The sequence below is a fragment of the Fusarium redolens genome, assembly GCF_020744475.1.
Source record: "Fusarium redolens strain MPI-CAGE-AT-0023 chromosome Unknown BKA55scaffold_7, whole genome shotgun sequence".
Taxonomy (NCBI): domain Eukaryota; kingdom Fungi; phylum Ascomycota; class Sordariomycetes; order Hypocreales; family Nectriaceae; genus Fusarium; species Fusarium redolens.
In genome coordinates this window covers 1,127,387-1,143,412 of record NW_025763670.1, presented here as the reverse complement: position 1 = coordinate 1,143,412, position 16,026 = coordinate 1,127,387, and the positions used below count along the sequence as shown (strand labels likewise).

The following is a 16,026-nucleotide window of genomic DNA, read 5'->3' as shown; positions in this document are numbered from 1 at the left end:
TTCCCAATGTCTATGAGAGAATCCAGGTAAAGTCTCCCGCCAATTACACGCAGCCATGAGAACTGTATGACCTCGTTGGTCGCGATGGTTGAAGTCAATTTGTGACGCGCATGGCTGCTTTAGAAGCTCATCAATGACTTCATACTCTGGGTACACAAAGAGGAAGTGGATTAGTGTCTCATCATCGTTCAGAGGCAGATAAAGATTTGCTCCATGCCCAATGAGAGTGCGTAGCAAAGGCACTGTGTTGGCAACTTGCGTATTGATCTTTTCAGCGAAAGCAGCGCAGAGAACGGGATAAACACGGCGTGACTTGGTCAGATTGTAATGCACGTTTCGGCTGTGTTTCGTTTCGCTCAGTATATCGGGACTCGACCCATGGTCGAGGAGTGCTTTCAATACTTCCCGGTTCTGGTCGAAAATTGTAGCGAACAAAGGACTTTCCTTTCCCATGGTTGCGTCTGCGCCTCGACTGAGCAGTTCCTTTATGATATCTGGTGCACTTGACGCCTTATGTAGGGGAGTCAAGTTGTCATTGTCAAGGGCGTTGATGTCAGCTCCGTTGTCAAGGAGTATTTTGACAGCTTGTAGCGTCGCTAGACCTTTCACATCGCGGTTCTCATGGACCAAACCCCCAGCAGCAATGTGAAGTGGTGTTTGTCCATCTTTGTCCGGGGCATTGACGTCAGCACCATTGTCGATGAGGTATCGCAGGCCCTCCAACTGCCAGTAATGATTTGCCTCGACAAGGACATGCAGTGCCGTCCCACCTGAGGTGACACCACTGCGTTTATCGTACGTATCGCCTGTTGATACTGCAAACTTGGCGTTGACATCAACTTTCAATTTCTCGACAAGTGATCTCAATGTGAGCATGTTTGACTCTTCTTGGGAGCAAGCCAGTCCGAGCGCAGTCATAAGGGATTCTGGATGCCACCTCTCCTCGAGGATCTCTTTCTCGAGCTTTGCCTTGGCGTTCTCGTAATTGCTGTAGTACTTGATGAGTCCCGGCGCATGCTCGATAGCAGAGAGGTGATTGATAGTTTGGCAGTTACTCGGCTTCATCATTTGCTTGAGTAACTCGTAGGTTCCCATTGCCAATGGTGCAGTTTCAACGCATTGATCCATCAGTTTAGCAGCGTCACGGACGGAGAGGAGGCCGAGGAAGGTATGAGGCCTGTCCATAAGACTCTTGCAACCCTCTTCATCTTGGCGCAAGATATCCCAGCAAGATCTCGGGCACATCAGAAGCATTTGTAATTTGATGCCCCTCCGCATTTCTTTCACTTTTTCACCGACGTTTTCCTTCTCCAGCTCGACTGTAGCCAGGTTAAGAAGTTTCTCATCCTCAGAGAAGACTTCCGCAAAGTCAGAGCATCCTGTATAGAGAGCCAAATCCAGGGCTGTTCGTTTACGATCATCTAACCAACCAAGATCAACACCATGTTCAACTAGCATTTTGATGATGATGGCAACTCCTGGCGACGTATTTCTCTGGATACCGACTTCAGGAGTAGAGTATCTGACCTGATACCAAGGCTCTCTTGGATAGTCGTCACCAGTACAGGGCCGAAGTGGATCATCGCTTGGCCCTCGGAGCCATAGAGACTTTCGTGCTTGAAGGTTCCACAAACTCTGCTCAATTCTGATATCCGCACAAGCATGCAAGACGGAAGAGCCATCGTTTGCCTTGATGTAGGTCGAAGCGCCATAGTGTAAGAGCCAGGCAACAGTCTCAGGGTCACCAGAACTGCAAGCATAATGTAGCGGCGTTCTTCCAAATTGGTCTTCCTGGTTTATGTCTATATTAGGACCTGCTTCCAGGATCTGAGCAATGATGTTGGCTTTGCGGGTTCGACATGCCAGATGGAGGATGTTTTGCGAGTCAGAAGTCAAATAGTTTAAATCCAGCCCAAGTCTTTTGAGCTCGGCCATCTCAACTTCTGATTTCATGACTGCTAGGTGAAGCGGTGACAGTCCATCATTATCGCGGATCTGCAGGTCGACCTCACCGCTCCTGTTGAGGACATCCAAGAAGTGAATGCGTTTGTTGTCGAGCAGGGTATTCCCTGTACGCCTGCATGTTTGGAACACGTGTAAAGGAGTGGCACCCTGCTTGTTGACAGCGTTGATTGGTATACCAAGACTGAGGAGCCAACCAAGGAGGCTGGCAGATTCTCTCGTACCGTCATACCCCTCTGCAACAAGATGCAAAAGCGTGTCTCCGTTTTTATTGGTGGCAAGAGGATCGATGCCTTCGTCTATGAACATTGTCATTTCCTCTGTACGCCTCGTTCCATGAAAGCAGAGACGATGCAACGCATTGTTGCCGTTGAAGTCTTTGACATCTATCCGTGCACCGTGATCTTTCAAAATGCGCAGTCGTTCCTTACCTCCTCGAAGACATTTTAAATAGAGAGTATTGCCATTTAAGTCCACCATCTCCATATCGATCCCCTCGGCAAGGAGAAGTTCAAGATAGTGAGTAAACCTGTCTGCATCGCTTATCTCCGAAAGATTGAACCAACAGTGATGCCTCACGGACGTGTCGGTGGACCTCTCGAACAGGACTTTGAATAGATCAGGTCCTCGTGACATCGCAACGCTGACAGGTGTTCTTCCGTACTTATCCTTGCAACAGGGATCAGCACCTTGGTCGAGAAGATATTTCACAATATCCATCTTTCTGGAGTCGGAATCCGGCTTGTAAGAATTCGTCCCGGATACAGCTCTTTTCAGAGCGGTATCTCCATCCTGATTTTCCTGCATCAGATCGCACCCATATTCCACAAGAAGCTTGATGGCTTCTAGGTCACTGCTGTGGTCAAGAACTCGGTGCAGCATCGTGTCTTGATTCGGAGGCGGGCCAAGGACCTTGACGTTGGCGCCCGCTCTTACCAAGGCCTTCAGGGCCAATAAATGATTTCGCGATCCATTGACATACCGTGGGTCTTTTGCTGAAATGATCAAAGGAGTCATTCCTTGGCCATCAAACCTTTCAAGGTCAGCATCAGCTTTCAGCAACATCCTTAGGACCTCTTGGCTCTCGGAATCATTCTCATCTTCCCAAACCTCTGCAAGGTGATGTAACGGTGTTGCATGTTCCCGTTTCCGCGGAGGTGCCCCATTCCTCTGTCGTCTCGGTTGCCACTGGGATGTCTTGTTCACATCTGCACCTGCGTGAATGAGCGCTTCGACACACTTAGCATTGGGTATAGCACAAGCAAAATACAACGCTGTTGCCCCTTCAAAGGTTGCATTGGGCGAGACAGGTGAGTTCTTTAGGATTGCTAGAACTGCATCTGCACGACCGAACTGGCAGCATTGGCACAGAAGTTGCTCTAGCATGCGTGGCTCGCAGAAGGGTATCATGACAGTAATTGTCTCTGTGTGTCCTCCTCGACTGGCATAGTATATGGAACATTGACCTCTGGTGATTCTTTCGCCACCGAGGAGACGTCCTGTGCGGTTCTCCTTTGTTTTTATTGTGTTTGGCTTAACACCTGCTTCCAGTAAGACTGTTACTACCTTGGCGTGGTTCTTCAAGGTTGCGAGATGGATGGGCTTCAGCCCTCTTCCGTCTTCGGCATCGGCATCGGCCCCGTACTGAATGAGGAGCGATGCGACTTTATCGTGACCATTTGCTGCTGCCCAGTGTAGCGGAACCCGCTCTTGAGCATCAACTGCCGAAACCGTCGCGCCTTGCCTGAGTAGCTTGGAAGAGAACTGAGTTAGTCCTGCAAAGGCTGCAAGATGAAGAGCAGTCGGGATCCCTTTCAGTGAGCCTTTGTTACTTGATGTTGATCCCCATTGCAGGACAAGCCATCGGAGAAACGAAAGGCTCTTGGAGTTGACAAAGTCCAAGATGGTCATAAAGAAGTCGTCGTCATCCGCGTCGTAGTTTGAAGCATGGTACGGCCAATTCTCAACTGCATAGCTGAGGAATGGATGTCGTAGGCGAGCTGACCTGTACTCGAAAGCATCATGTTCGTCGGGGAGACCAAGATGCTCATGCCTGTAATGCCACGCATCATGATCGAACTTGTGCCTGGGTGTTTCGAATGTCACCGACGGGTCTACAGCTGAGGTGTCGGATTGTTCGCTCTCCAGTAGGAGTGATCCGGACTGCAGATAAAAAAGGCAATTCGTGGCAATATGCTTGTGTGCCTGAAGTGAGTCGAGAATTGGGAAGTCGGATGCACCAACAGTGGACACGCTACGAGTATCTCCACGTAGGAATTCTGTGAATGAATGATGGATTACCTGCAAAGTCTCGTCCTCGAGGATTTCGATCAGTGGTCCACAGCTAGTTGCGATCAAACTTTTGAAGGCGCTGGGCTGGGTAATGTCAGGGCGGACGCACTTCAAGAGGCTCCCCAGTTCATTCAATCGGAGGGGACGCGATGCATGGGTAACTGCTTCAAGGATCAAGACTTGGACATCTATAGTAATTCCAGGCTCTCCCCGTTGCTTTGCTAGCATGCTCGTGTACGTCTGCTCCAGACCAACGGGAAGTGATGCCTCGAGATCTTTGATGTTGAGAGCTGTATCGGATTGAAGGGAATCTTCAACTTGGTCCATGGTCAGCTTGGCGTAGAGAAATAAGCCTTCGGATTTCTGCGCGACCATGTTGACGAGATCTTCTTTCGCCTCGCGCTGATGCTCAGATGTTGGCGCCATGTCAAATCGATGATTGAGATATGAATGGATGTCAACATCCACAAGACGCTGCTGCAGGCTGATGTGAACGATGGATGAATCTCGTAGCGTGCTCTGCAAGCTCCGAGACGGTCTGCTGGTCATGAGCAACTTTAATGTTCTGGGCCGATGAGTAGCGAGACCGTTGAGCCTCTCCAAGATTGGCGTGCTATCAGTCGACATCTCATCGAGCGCATCACCAACACAGTACAGCTTGGGGACGCAGGATACGCCATCAAGGAAGAGTTGAATGAGCTCATTGTCTGATGTCTCTTCCAAGCTGTCCTTGAGTCGCGATTGAAGAGCAAACTGCAGCTTGGGAGAATGAGGTAGCAATTGAGCAAGCCAATCTTGGATCAGGGCGCGCGGTGAGAAATTTGCGGCCACGATGTTTCGGAAGAAGAAGAATAGAACGGGACAATTCTCAGTTGTTCGCAGATGCTGGATCAAACTAGCTGCCATGACCGACTTGCCGGCGCCAGGCACGCCTTTGATCCAGAGACTACCATGATCAGGAGAATCATGCCATTTGCGATACTCTTCTGTTTCGCATATCCAGAGTCCAGTCCCTGGGGCCTGCGACAGTAAATGGCGACGATACTCTGAGCTTTCGGCGAGGTAGTCCGTAGGCTGGAGCCATTCTCTCAGCTCAGCAACAGTTTCTGGGCTCAGCGCAGTGTCTTCATGATCAACGAAATCGTATTCATCTGCGGTATTCGCAGATTTGGGCATTGTGGCACAGAATTCAGAGTATCAAGCCTGTGGTAGAATTACCTATGTATGAGAGAGATGACCGTGAATTTATAGCACGACGCATGTCAGACGGAGCAGGCAGCAATCGTGCGTTCCTGATCGGTGACGCTAATGATTGGCCCAGACAGCATTGGATGGTTTATCCATCCATGCCTAAATTGAGCAAGACAATGAATTTGGAAGACATCAAGGAAGTATTCAAAAGTGTGAATTTATTGTATTAGTGCCGTGCTAAACACTCATATCCATGGTCGAAAGAAACAGAACGTGGCGTCGAGGAGTCGCGCGACTTCGGAATGGGATGCGAATACGGCCATGGTTTGATCGAGGAGTTCATAATCACTGTTGATGCGAGTCAAGGGGTATCGAGGGCGCCTGGCGCAAGATCGGTGGCGAGGTCATCGAGGCTTGTTCGTCGGATCGTGGCTTCAATATGTTTGGGAGCATGAACACGCATTGAGGGATAGCTTCTACAAGTTATGGCGATTAGAAAGCCGGGTGGCGGTCTTGAGGAGTAAGGCGGGGAAGCATGGCACGGCCAAGAATTGAGGCGATTGATGTTGATAAATTATTGGAAGCTATTCTACATCGCTGAAGGCTTCGGGATGGGTTCGTTCTCGGCGTCGCGTCGCGTCACGTCACATCGTATTGCATCGCGTCCAATCGTCAGAACCAGAAGTACACCGTCGCGACTCGGGTCGGTTGGGACGGGCGGTTCAATTCGGTACAGTGGAAGACAACACCCACAATGAAATGGGTTGCGCAGCTCTACAGGAAACGTCAAGACATCTCGTTGTAGAGCAGGTCTGGGGAAGTAATACCAGTAAGCGCCATGGACCTCAGGCCAATTCCTAGAGACCTGCCCTGGTAGCCTGGACACTGGACACTGGACACTGGACACTGGAGAGAGGCAGCAGGAAAGAAATTCTGGTCCAATAGCATGTCAGGATCGTGTAGTTGACCCAATAAAGATGGAAGTCCAATTTTCAGGTAGAAAAGAGGGCGACCTGCCCTCTTAAACGTGAATGGACGAAGCTCGAGGAACGGCATTAACATCCTGATATCACCTCTTTCTAGAATTTACTGATATAACTACGAAATGCAAAATGGTGACTGAGACGTGGATATTGAGGGTGCCAGGGAATATTATCTGAGGATTATGGTAAAAGTGCCTTGCGTTAATTTGTAATGCCCATGGAGCTGTAATCCAAACTTATTATTCAAAACCAATCCCGGGAGACAGCGCAAGTTCGTCAAGAGATAGAACAGATCAATCCAATTCCCATTAACCCATATTATTAACGATTAATCTGAGGAGCCTGGCTAGCCTTGCTGCATTATTAATTATTTTTCTAGAAAAGGTTTGAAGTGGTTACCAGTGACCTAGGGTAGCTAGAGTACAGGGCCACGGCGGAGACAGACAGCGTTTCTTCTAGAGTTCTAGTTAACGTCATAACTTTAATTTGCGGGCTTGGTCTAGAAGAACAGCCGAGCGAAATAACTAAGTAGGAGACCGGCCCCAACCAGATTGTCAGAATGATTCATTCAATTCTTCACTTTCATGACCCTTGTGCGAGGGTCGTTCTTAGTCAAGAGGTACATGAATATCCCGCCAAATAACGCCTACAATAATGTTCTTTCCTAACTTGGTCGACTCAATCTTGCGTGATTGGCTCACATGCTGGACCCGAATGAGTCTACACCAAACCGTAATAAGCCATACTCACGATGAATCATCCCCTGTCGATCCTACGGGCTCTCGGGTCCGCGGACCGTGATGAGAAGGGAACGGTACACAAATTCTCAGCCGGATACAGATATAAACTCGAAAATTCCCTCGAAGAAGCGGAGAGAATTTATCGCAGATGATACAACTCATGTTTCAGTATTTGCTCCCAAAATTTACAAACTCAATCTTTCTCAACGCCTTAACCATTCCTACTTGCACCACTGACCAATATTATCCTCAATAAGTCAGGATGGGCTATCTGAAAACTACTTACGACTATTTCGATCTCAATGCACCTTTCACCCCCCTCCCGAAATATGGTCATCTTACCAAAAAGACCCCCGAGTATGAACAAGCAGAACCTTTCATCCGAGAGGCATATGGGGCTCTTCAATCCCTTCCCGACTTTCCCAGTGTCCGCGCAGCCGCTGGTGATGCAGATGCAGTGATACCGCCGGGCGGACCTGATCGCTACAAAGATGTTATCACAGAACTGATCGACATTCCTACTCGTGATGGTACCATGGTTGAGCTTAAGGTGTACAAGTCGCCTAATGCTAAGGCAAACGCTGTTTTGATGTATCGAATGCATGGTGGCGGTATGTGTATGAACCAAGCCGATCAATGAGCCTAACTGACGATTGTTAGGATGGTGTGTTGGGCGACATGAGGTCGATGGCATCGATAACGTCTACGCTGCCTCAAACCCCAGTATTGTTGTTGTTAGTGTCGATTACAGGAAGTGAGTACTACATTCCCGAAGGTATCGATAAGCTTTACTAACTGATCTAGGGCACCAGAGCATCCCTTCCCAACACCAATTAATGATTGCTATGACGGGCTCATCTGGGTGAGTTTGCTGCATAAATATGTTTTAGGCCGTAAGCTAACCATTCCCAGTGTAAAAAGAACGCAGGCGGGCTAGGCATCGATCCTGAGAGGATTATACTCAGCGGAGGTTCCGCCGGCGGTCAACTGGTGAGTCTTCCCACTTGATTGAGTGAATAAAAACCTGATAAATCTACAGGCCGCTTCTCTAGCTCTAGACTGCCTCAAAGACGGTGTAACCGGTCTCATCGCTCAAGTGCTGCACTTCCCATCAACATGCCATCCCAAATTCTTTCCCCAGGATAAATACGAATACGGCAGCTACATCCAGAACTACGACGACGCTGTCTTGAACACAATAAGCATGGAGACTGTCTTCGATGCTCATGCTCCTGATGCAAAGCCGGACCACAGGCACTCGCCTCTCCTTGCGAAATCATTCAAGGGCCTTCCCCCAACGCGTAAGCGAATTCATTAATTTACAAGACTCAACTAATAAGCTCTAGTGATTCAATGCGGTGGAGCTGACCCCCTTCGAGATGATTCATTCGCCTACGCTGAAGCTCTCAAAGAGGATGGTGTTGACGTCGAGATTTACTGCTATGCTGGGCTGCCACATTGGTTTGCTGCTATTCTTCCCCAAACCTCGCAAAGCGTTCAGTTTTATGAGAGATACAGCACCTTCTTGGTAAAGCATGCAGGAAAGTGAGGATAGGCGGAAGTCAATCGACACGAATGATACATGAACGGGAAATCAAGTTCGTGGTCTTAGAAAGCTAGATGAAGCCCATTTGATAGACCAAAATCGACTCGTATACGTTGGTGGAATACATAAATATGTATTTCTCCAATAGAACCCGATATTCTACACATCGTTGGCTCTTTAGACGAAAACTGGCCCTTCTACCCAGTTGTCAAGAAAGCTCATATCCAAACCCTCCAACGTCCACGAATCTGCCCCTGGGTTATCCTGCAGAGCAGAGGGCTCATCCAGATCTGTTCTCGCACTTTCTCCTTCTCTTGTTCTATGTAATGATGAAGGGATAGGATCAATCGAATGATCATTTCCGAAGGCATTCCCTGGCCCTGGCTGGTCCAATGGTATATTGCCCCAAGGAAGTTCCATTGTGACAGGTGGCCTTTCCGTTCCATAGGGATCCCGCCGCACAATCTTGATCATAGGAAGATTAGGAAGATGAATGTCGAGAACCGTTCCATCGTCACTGGCTTTGACATGATGACCCAAATTCCCATCCTTGATCGATTCTTTGGCAAAACAAACACTATAGCGCACCCCAGCTGTCACATTATCCTCAATGGCTAGAAGATAGTGCAGTAGAGTTATTAATCTCTTCGAAATATCATCATCCATTCTGTGCAAACCGTCTTGTGCTATTTTCAGCACTTGTTCGATGAGCCCACGATCACTCAATCGCTGTTGTGTAAGGAAGTGAAAACCCTGTTCCTCAATCCTTTTGTGACGCTCATCACAAAGGATATGGGCGATCGTTAAAGCCGTGCATGACATGAAGGCGATTAAATCTGTCCCACGGCAGTGATATCGTGACTGAGGAATTGTGCGGATGGATACGAAACGCGTCAGGATCTCTCGACTTGCTGTTACAGCCGTCAACTTGTTGTACTTCCACTCTTCTCCACCATCGACCTTCAGTAGATATGGCATATGAAGTTGTAAGAGAAGGTGATACTGCATGAAATGGTCGTTGAAACGGAGAGTCTCGCTGATTTTATCGGCGAGGTCGTAGTGGGAGGAGAGATTGGGCATGATCCACCACTGGGCCGGCATAGATGTACATGCATCTCGAAGTAGCTTGTCGATTTCTCTCGTGAGTGATTGATCAAAAATATTGGTTGTTCGTCTACTCAATAACCGAGCGCAGGCAATTGAGCAGAGATGTTGCATCTTCCGGTTTGCTGAATAAGAGTCAAGTGCATCAAGGTTACCAATCGGTTCGTCAGGAGCACTTTGTGGCAGACCTAGCATCAGACAAAGATATCGATCGAGGTTGATCACGCGGAACCATAGATCGTCTGGTTCAACGGCAGCACCTCTTATCGATGATGGAACAATGCCTTTGTTGAGGCCCAAAATTTGTGCTATCATGACGGCACGACGAGCTGCAAGCCATGATCGACGAAGATTGCCTGCATAATTCTCATAAAGACCCTCAAGCATGACGCATTCTATGCCTTCAAGCGAGGAAACGAGATCATCGTTACAGGTGACGTGATCATGTGCGACTTTGACTATACAAGCCATGATGTTCTCATAGCTCGTACTGAGCTTTTCAAGGTGCTTCTCTGATGAAATGAGAGTGCCTTGCAGAAAGGTGGCGAGTACGAGCATTTTTCGAGCGACGAGAACAGGATGAGATCCTCGTGGTGGTAAGCGAAGCAAGCTAGATGGAGATGGAAGTCTCGAGCCGCGTTCTTTCGGCGGTGCGCATGTCATTGCCCTGATGATTTGCGAGGATTCGACCGGGACGCTCATGATGATTTTCATGTCTTCTGGGCTTGGCCAAGCAGATATCAGTGCTCGGTATACAGCGTCGTGGGGTCCTGGGTCATCGTGAATCTGAGACGATGGTGATATCTCGGATTGCGGTGTAAGGTCTATGGGGTGGATCTACCATTTGTGAGTATCATACTTGAAGTGATGCCTTCATACTTAACTTACCGAGACGGAAGCATCATCTTGTGAAGTGGCATTGGAGTTAACGACAGCGGGTGACTTTGAACGTCTATCTCCATCTTCATTTCCTCTTCTCGATACCGAGCTCGACGGCGAAACCAATCCGTCCAGGGAGCGCCTGTCGGATTGAACATTCTTTAGAAGATGCTGCACCAAGGCTTCAACTTCTCCAAGCCGATCTACGATATGCTTATTGCTTCCAACTTCAGGCGGCTTCTCAGATTCCTGACTCACACAGTCTGTACCACGTCTCTTGCAAGAATCGCAAATACCGAGATCATCGGAGAAGATACATTTCGCTTTCCGCCGCTTACACTCCCAGCACGAGGCTGTTCCCTTGCGTAGCTTCCGGCGTTTTGGGGCTGGCGCGGAATTGTCCGCCGAAGCGGAGTCAGCCAACGGGTACTGCTCGTCCAATGATATGTGTTCTCCCATGGTTGAACTGTATGATAGAATGAGGAAAATGGTAAAGTACGGTCATGTATGAAGTGAGAGACAAAAGCTGACAGTCGAAGGATTCTGCTGGGCATTCGTCCGCCGATTTCCCGGAGCTTTCGAGGTGGATTTGTCATGCGGTTGAACTGGTAAGACGGGAATAAACTGCGGGAATAAACATCACGGTGTTGGTAGTGTCGGCGGACGAACCCGGCAGCCCTGCAAATTGGCGGAATCCAAGGGAACAAGAAGATATATAAGAGACCAAATAGATGAAGCTCAAAGAATGGTTTCAAAGTGAGAGTTTAATCTAGGGTTGAAGTACCGGATACATCGATTTCATTATGGTTAAAATCGCAATTGCAGGAGGAGCCGGCAGTAAGTCTTATCATTGGATTGCGATACAGGTCTGACACCGAATTCCAGACGTCGGCCAAGAGGTACTAGATGCTCTCATTGCTAGAAACAAGCATGTGATAATTATTCTGTCACGAAAGGTTTGCCACGCTCCTTAACCAACACTTCTCAACTAACATCTCAGGATGCGCCAGAAACAGAAATCGCCCCTGGAGTGAAGTGGTTCAAGACGAAATACGACAATGTTGAAGAACTTACTAAGATCCTAAATGGCGTACATACAGTTCTATCTTTCATGTCTGTCGCGCCTGGTGATACAGCTGCTGGGCCACAGGAGAAGTTGATCGATGCCGCAGTCCGCGCAGGTGTGAAGCGCTTTGCGCCCAGTGAATGGGCTTCGTGAGTCAAGTAACGCTATGGTTTGGTGTATAGCTAACAAAGAATAGGTCTAAACTGGATTATTTTCACTGGTATGACTTCAAGAGGTCAGCGCGTGAGTACCTCGCGGAGATTAACAAGGACAAAAAGGTAGTACATCTCCTGGCAAGCCCCATCACTCACTAACGGTCAATTTTAGGTCATTGAATACACACTCTTCCAGTTTGGACTCTTCACCAACTACATGACCTACCCATATAAATCATCCAAGCACGTCAACCTTTTCGAAACGCCGGTCAACTTCAATGGCTGCCGAGCCCTTCTTGTTGACGACGGAAAAGCAGTAATAACACTTACAACTGCCCAAGACGCAGCCAAAGTAACTGCTCTAGCTATTGAATACGAAGGAGAGTGGCCGATTGTCAGTGGTGTGAAAGGTACAGACATTACGATGAATGAACTTGTTGCTCTTGGCGAGAAGATCAGAGGTAGGAATGGTCCAAAAGGGAGAACAGCTTGGATAAGATGCTAATCAGGCTTCCAGGTCAAAAGTTCCAAGTCGAGTACTTGAAGAGTGATGATCTCGAGGCTGGTGTTGTCAAAGCTTCGTGGCTTCCAATTCCTGAACACCCATCAATTCCAGTTGAGATGCGCGAAAAGATTGCTGCCGACATGATCAAATGCTTCCTTCTTGGGATTAAGCATGGGGCTCTGCAAGTCTCTGATGAGTGGAATAAACTTCTGCCAGACTATGAGTTTACTCAGCCTGAAGAGTTTCTTACTAAGGCATGGGCTGCCATTGACGGCGGAGCTAAGAGTGTCTTCACGGAAAGTTGAAAGCTCTAGTAAAACGATAGAAGTAACATGTTTAGTGGTATCAGAAGTTCAAGAATATATACATGAGAAATATGCAAAGCCGGAGTGGTATCGTCCAGAACCAATCCCGAAGCGAGGAAACTAAGTCAAATGTCATGCAGCACCCTGCCCAACTACTCCATTCCAATCTAGTCTCCTGAAAGGTCCAATACTTCAACAACTCATCTAACATGTGCTAGCCCTTGCAGTGACCATGGGAATAGTCCCATATATGCATTAATAGGCAAATGCCATCAGAAACCACCAGCACCAACTCCTCCTCCGGCATCGCCAGCAATCGCTCCCATAAAACCCCCATGATGACCACTCCTTCGTCCACCGGGGTTATGAAACACGAAGGAACGCTCCTGTCTCTTATTTCTGGCACGGGCCTCTTTGCTGGCGGCGTTCATTTCGTTGATTTCGTCTGTGCGAGTTTGGTCTCTTTGACGGAAATATGCACTGCTGCCAGACACTGGGTACTCGTTGCGATAGTTCTTGTAATAACGTGGAGGTGGCTCAACAGGATCTTGGAGACTGGTGGAGAATGCCATACACATCGTTGAAGGTTCATGCGAAATACAGAACTCTTTGTTTGTACTCAATGATAGAGGCTATTGCCTGAATGATGCGACGGAGATGAAAGTGATTGATGAGGCTTTGTGTGTTATTGAGAGCCTGCAATCGATGAATGTGTGTTTTCGTTGTTTGTAAGTTACTCAATATAATGGATGCTTATTCACCTTTATATCAATCTTCTGATATCTGACAATAGCATACGATCAGTCTTCGCAATGACGTGACAGTGGCCATGGATCCCTGCTCGAAATAAAGGCTCAGCTCTAGGCATCACAATTTCTGAAAACGTCCAGGCTTCTGGGCTGATTCTTGGCGATGAGCGATTGGCGGTTGGTCAATTAAAAAGGCTACGCGACCGTACGTGGTGACAGATCATGCGACAGCAAGAATAATTATCGGTCATTGCTTTTCTGAATCAAGTTTGCGTCTGATGCTGTCAGCCTACATGCAGTTTTGAAGATCTTGACCAGAACGTGAAGCGATGGAGCATTGATCGACCGGCCCCCAACAAATGATAAACAGCCTTATCTTAAAGCCTAATAAATTTCTTTGCTGCTATTGTTGCAATAGTTGGCTGCTATAAGTTAAATGGGTCAACAGTTAGAAAGCCTACAATTTCCGGCAATATGCACTTACAAATAAAGTACTTTTACATACAGATCAGACTTAAACAAGGTCTTTCAAAAAGACTCTGATTTATCGACCTCTTGAACTTCTCTGGAGTCTTTAGGTATTAACAGAAAGGTAAGCCGAGAGAGCCTGTATCTTGAAGCATTTGCGAATTACATCGTCAAAGCCGGCTCTGATGCCAAAGGTCTTGACTGAGTTCAACAACTCCAGCTCAAACCCCTATTCACAGTTAAGCATGAACGCATATTCTGCTCAGCATCCTCCGCCTCCCCCGTCACCTCCTCCTCCACCACTATCTCCTCCGCCCCCACTGTCACAGCCATTACCCTCACATCCTGCACCGTCATCTCCCCCTCCGCCTTCGCCCTCAACACCACTCCCGCCCTGATCCCAGTCTTCAATAAAGTGATGACCAGCGCCTAAAAGTCGAATGTACGCAGCGCCCTGGTTAACGTTGTTAGTAGTATTGTAGTTATTTGCGTAATAATCATCCTCCTGATCTCGTTTTCGTTTAAAGAATGGTAGGCACATTGTTGCGAAGGGCCAATGTGAAACTGTGCTCGTATGTGTATTTATATGAAAGATATGTGCGTTTGATTAAGGAAGTGGAAATTCAACATGTACTGTTAGGATGAGGTTGTTGTCCCGGCGATGATGAGTTCGTCACTTGCGTTTGAAAAGCAGCGAAAGGATTAATATGACAGTCTCGAATTCTAAGCGTTAGTCCTTCAGGTCACTCTTAAATAGCAACATTCTTGTTGTGCCAAGAGATTTCGATGACCTTGCAAGTCCACAACCTTCAATTTGAGGTCACAGTGGTCAGCTTATTCCACTGAATAGCAAGGCTCAGTCGGCCAAGTTATCATCTCAGCTACATGCCTAGAACGTTTCGAGCGTAATATGTACCTTGTGCATATGGTTGGACAGCCCCTGCAATACATAGCCACCAAATGGCATGTTTTGCAGCTGACTGGCGGAGTCTGCTAAAGTAAGGTATATGATCAAGTTGCAAACGCTTCTCAGATTGTTGTGCTGGTCTAATAAAATGCAATACTGTACAAATCGAATGTCCCTGGCCAATCCTATATCTTGAGGAAACACAAATCTGTCAAACTCCATATCTCAATGTCACATTAGTTTATGAACATCCTCCTCCTCCTCCACCACCATCTGCGCCGCCACCTCCTCCACCGCCGCCATCACAATGACCTCCTCCATGGTGACCTCCTCCGCTATAATCGGCCCAAGCGCCCACTAAGTCACCAGCAGCTGAGGCATAGTGACGGCCATGTTTGCGTGACTTCTTGCCGCCGTTGTAATATCCGTAGCTGTTATAGCCGTATTTTTTTGAGTAGCCCATGGCTGGTTGTGGATGGTAATCGTAGACCCGATCATGCTTTTTCTTTCTGAATAGTGGTAGACACATTTTCGTTATGTGTGTGTTTGCGTTTGTGTTTTATGTCGATGAATGATTTGGCTGCTGATGTTGAAGTAGATATAAGAAGTTGGTTTTGCTTGGTAATGTGAGCATGCAAATTGCAGTTATAGTTTATAGACAGACGGTTTGTAGTAAAAAACTGTTTCTTTGGAGGATGGTTTGTGATGATGAGATACTTGATGGATTTCAACCAGGGAATGACGCGCAGTTATATACATGGGATCTCTGGCTTCATACAGCCCAGAGTGACGTCCGGGTCAGCTTCCTCGCTCGGAAATCAGGTCTGAGCCACAGGCACCCGTTAAAGTATCCTTCGAGAACATTTCTAGGGTGAATATGTCATCAGACAGCACTTGATTGATCAGTCTTCTTGCTGCACAGCCACCAGGGTATTTTATTGTACAGTTGGTCGCGTGAATCTGCCCAAATTGGTCTTAGATGGCCTCATCATTCCCTGCAGTTTCGCCGCTCCAATTTTCAGCCCTGTCCCCTAGTATCGATCTTATCCCAAAAGGGTATCAATGGAGCGATGCAATCGACCCGCCCTCTCACGCTAGTGCTGCGCAACAAGATCATCGTCAGCTGCTGGTGCTGCGCCATGTTACAGCGACCGCGATCTTCAACCCTATTTGA

General features: G+C 47.8%; 6 protein-coding genes across 6 annotated transcripts; 3 read left to right on the top strand and 3 right to left on the bottom strand.

Moving 5' to 3' along the window:
• Positions 1-2,473: 2,473 nt before the first annotated feature.
• BKA55DRAFT_593522 (uncharacterized protein) lies at positions 2,474-5,160 on the bottom strand (the record flags this gene model as incomplete). Its single annotated transcript, XM_046195562.1, has 7 exons — positions 2,474-2,570; positions 2,780-2,796; positions 2,833-2,904; positions 2,941-3,132; positions 3,169-3,398; positions 3,429-3,972; positions 4,081-5,160. 7 exons carry the CDS (start codon positions 5,158-5,160, stop codon positions 2,474-2,476), a joined length of 2,232 nt encoding a protein of 743 aa, XP_046050132.1.
• A 2,170-nt stretch (positions 5,161-7,330) lies between these two features.
• BKA55DRAFT_675110 (Alpha/Beta hydrolase protein) lies at positions 7,331-8,717 on the top strand (the record flags this gene model as incomplete). Its single annotated transcript, XM_046198062.1, has 6 exons — positions 7,331-7,779; positions 7,829-7,922; positions 7,973-8,030; positions 8,081-8,158; positions 8,208-8,469; positions 8,515-8,717. Exons 1-6 carry the CDS (start codon positions 7,431-7,433, stop codon positions 8,715-8,717), a joined length of 1,044 nt encoding a protein of 347 aa, XP_046050131.1. The 5' UTR covers positions 7,331-7,430.
• Positions 8,718-8,891: 174 nt separating this feature from the next.
• Positions 8,892-11,156, bottom strand: BKA55DRAFT_509833 (uncharacterized protein; the record flags this gene model as incomplete). The annotated part of the gene is made up of 2 exons (XM_046187549.1): positions 8,892-10,655; positions 10,707-11,156. 2 exons carry the CDS (start codon positions 11,154-11,156, stop codon positions 8,892-8,894), a joined length of 2,214 nt encoding a protein of 737 aa, XP_046050130.1.
• Positions 11,157-11,236: 80 nt separating this feature from the next.
• Positions 11,237-12,805, top strand: BKA55DRAFT_566409 (uncharacterized protein). Its single transcript, XM_046192639.1, has 6 exons — positions 11,237-11,534; positions 11,583-11,653; positions 11,698-11,912; positions 11,960-12,041; positions 12,091-12,379; positions 12,436-12,805. Exons 1-6 carry the CDS (start codon positions 11,501-11,503, stop codon positions 12,726-12,728), a joined length of 984 nt encoding a protein of 327 aa, XP_046050129.1. The 5' UTR covers positions 11,237-11,500; the 3' UTR covers positions 12,729-12,805.
• BKA55DRAFT_566407 (uncharacterized protein) lies at positions 12,806-13,450 on the top strand. Its single transcript, XM_046192638.1, has one exon. The coding sequence runs from the start codon at positions 12,995-12,997 to the stop codon at positions 13,310-13,312; it is 318 nt and encodes a 105-aa protein (XP_046050128.1). The 5' UTR covers positions 12,806-12,994; the 3' UTR covers positions 13,313-13,450.
• A 1,506-nt stretch (positions 13,451-14,956) lies between these two features.
• On the bottom strand, positions 14,957-15,561 carry BKA55DRAFT_566406 (uncharacterized protein). Its single transcript, XM_046192637.1, has one exon. The coding sequence runs from the start codon at positions 15,379-15,381 to the stop codon at positions 15,094-15,096; it is 288 nt and encodes a 95-aa protein (XP_046050127.1). The 5' UTR covers positions 15,382-15,561; the 3' UTR covers positions 14,957-15,093.
• Between the last annotated feature and the right edge of the window lie 465 nt (positions 15,562-16,026).

Excerpts from the sequence above, each read along its gene's own strand:
- BKA55DRAFT_566407 (XM_046192638.1), top strand. The coding sequence starts at position 12,995 with ATGCCATCAGAAACCACCAGCACCAACTCCTCCTCCGGCATCGCCAGC.
- BKA55DRAFT_566406 (XM_046192637.1), bottom strand. The coding sequence starts at position 15,381 with ATGTGTCTACCACTATTCAGAAAGAAAAAGCATGATCGGGTCTACGAT.
- BKA55DRAFT_566409 (XM_046192639.1), top strand. The coding sequence starts at position 11,501 with ATGGTTAAAATCGCAATTGCAGGAGGAGCCGGCA. Across the intron at positions 11,654-11,697 it reads TAATTATTCTGTCACGAAAG|GATGCGCCAGAAACAGAAAT; the intron begins GTTTGCCACGCT and ends CTAACATCTCAG. Across the intron at positions 12,042-12,090 it reads AGATTAACAAGGACAAAAAG|GTCATTGAATACACACTCTT; the intron begins GTAGTACATCTC and ends GGTCAATTTTAG.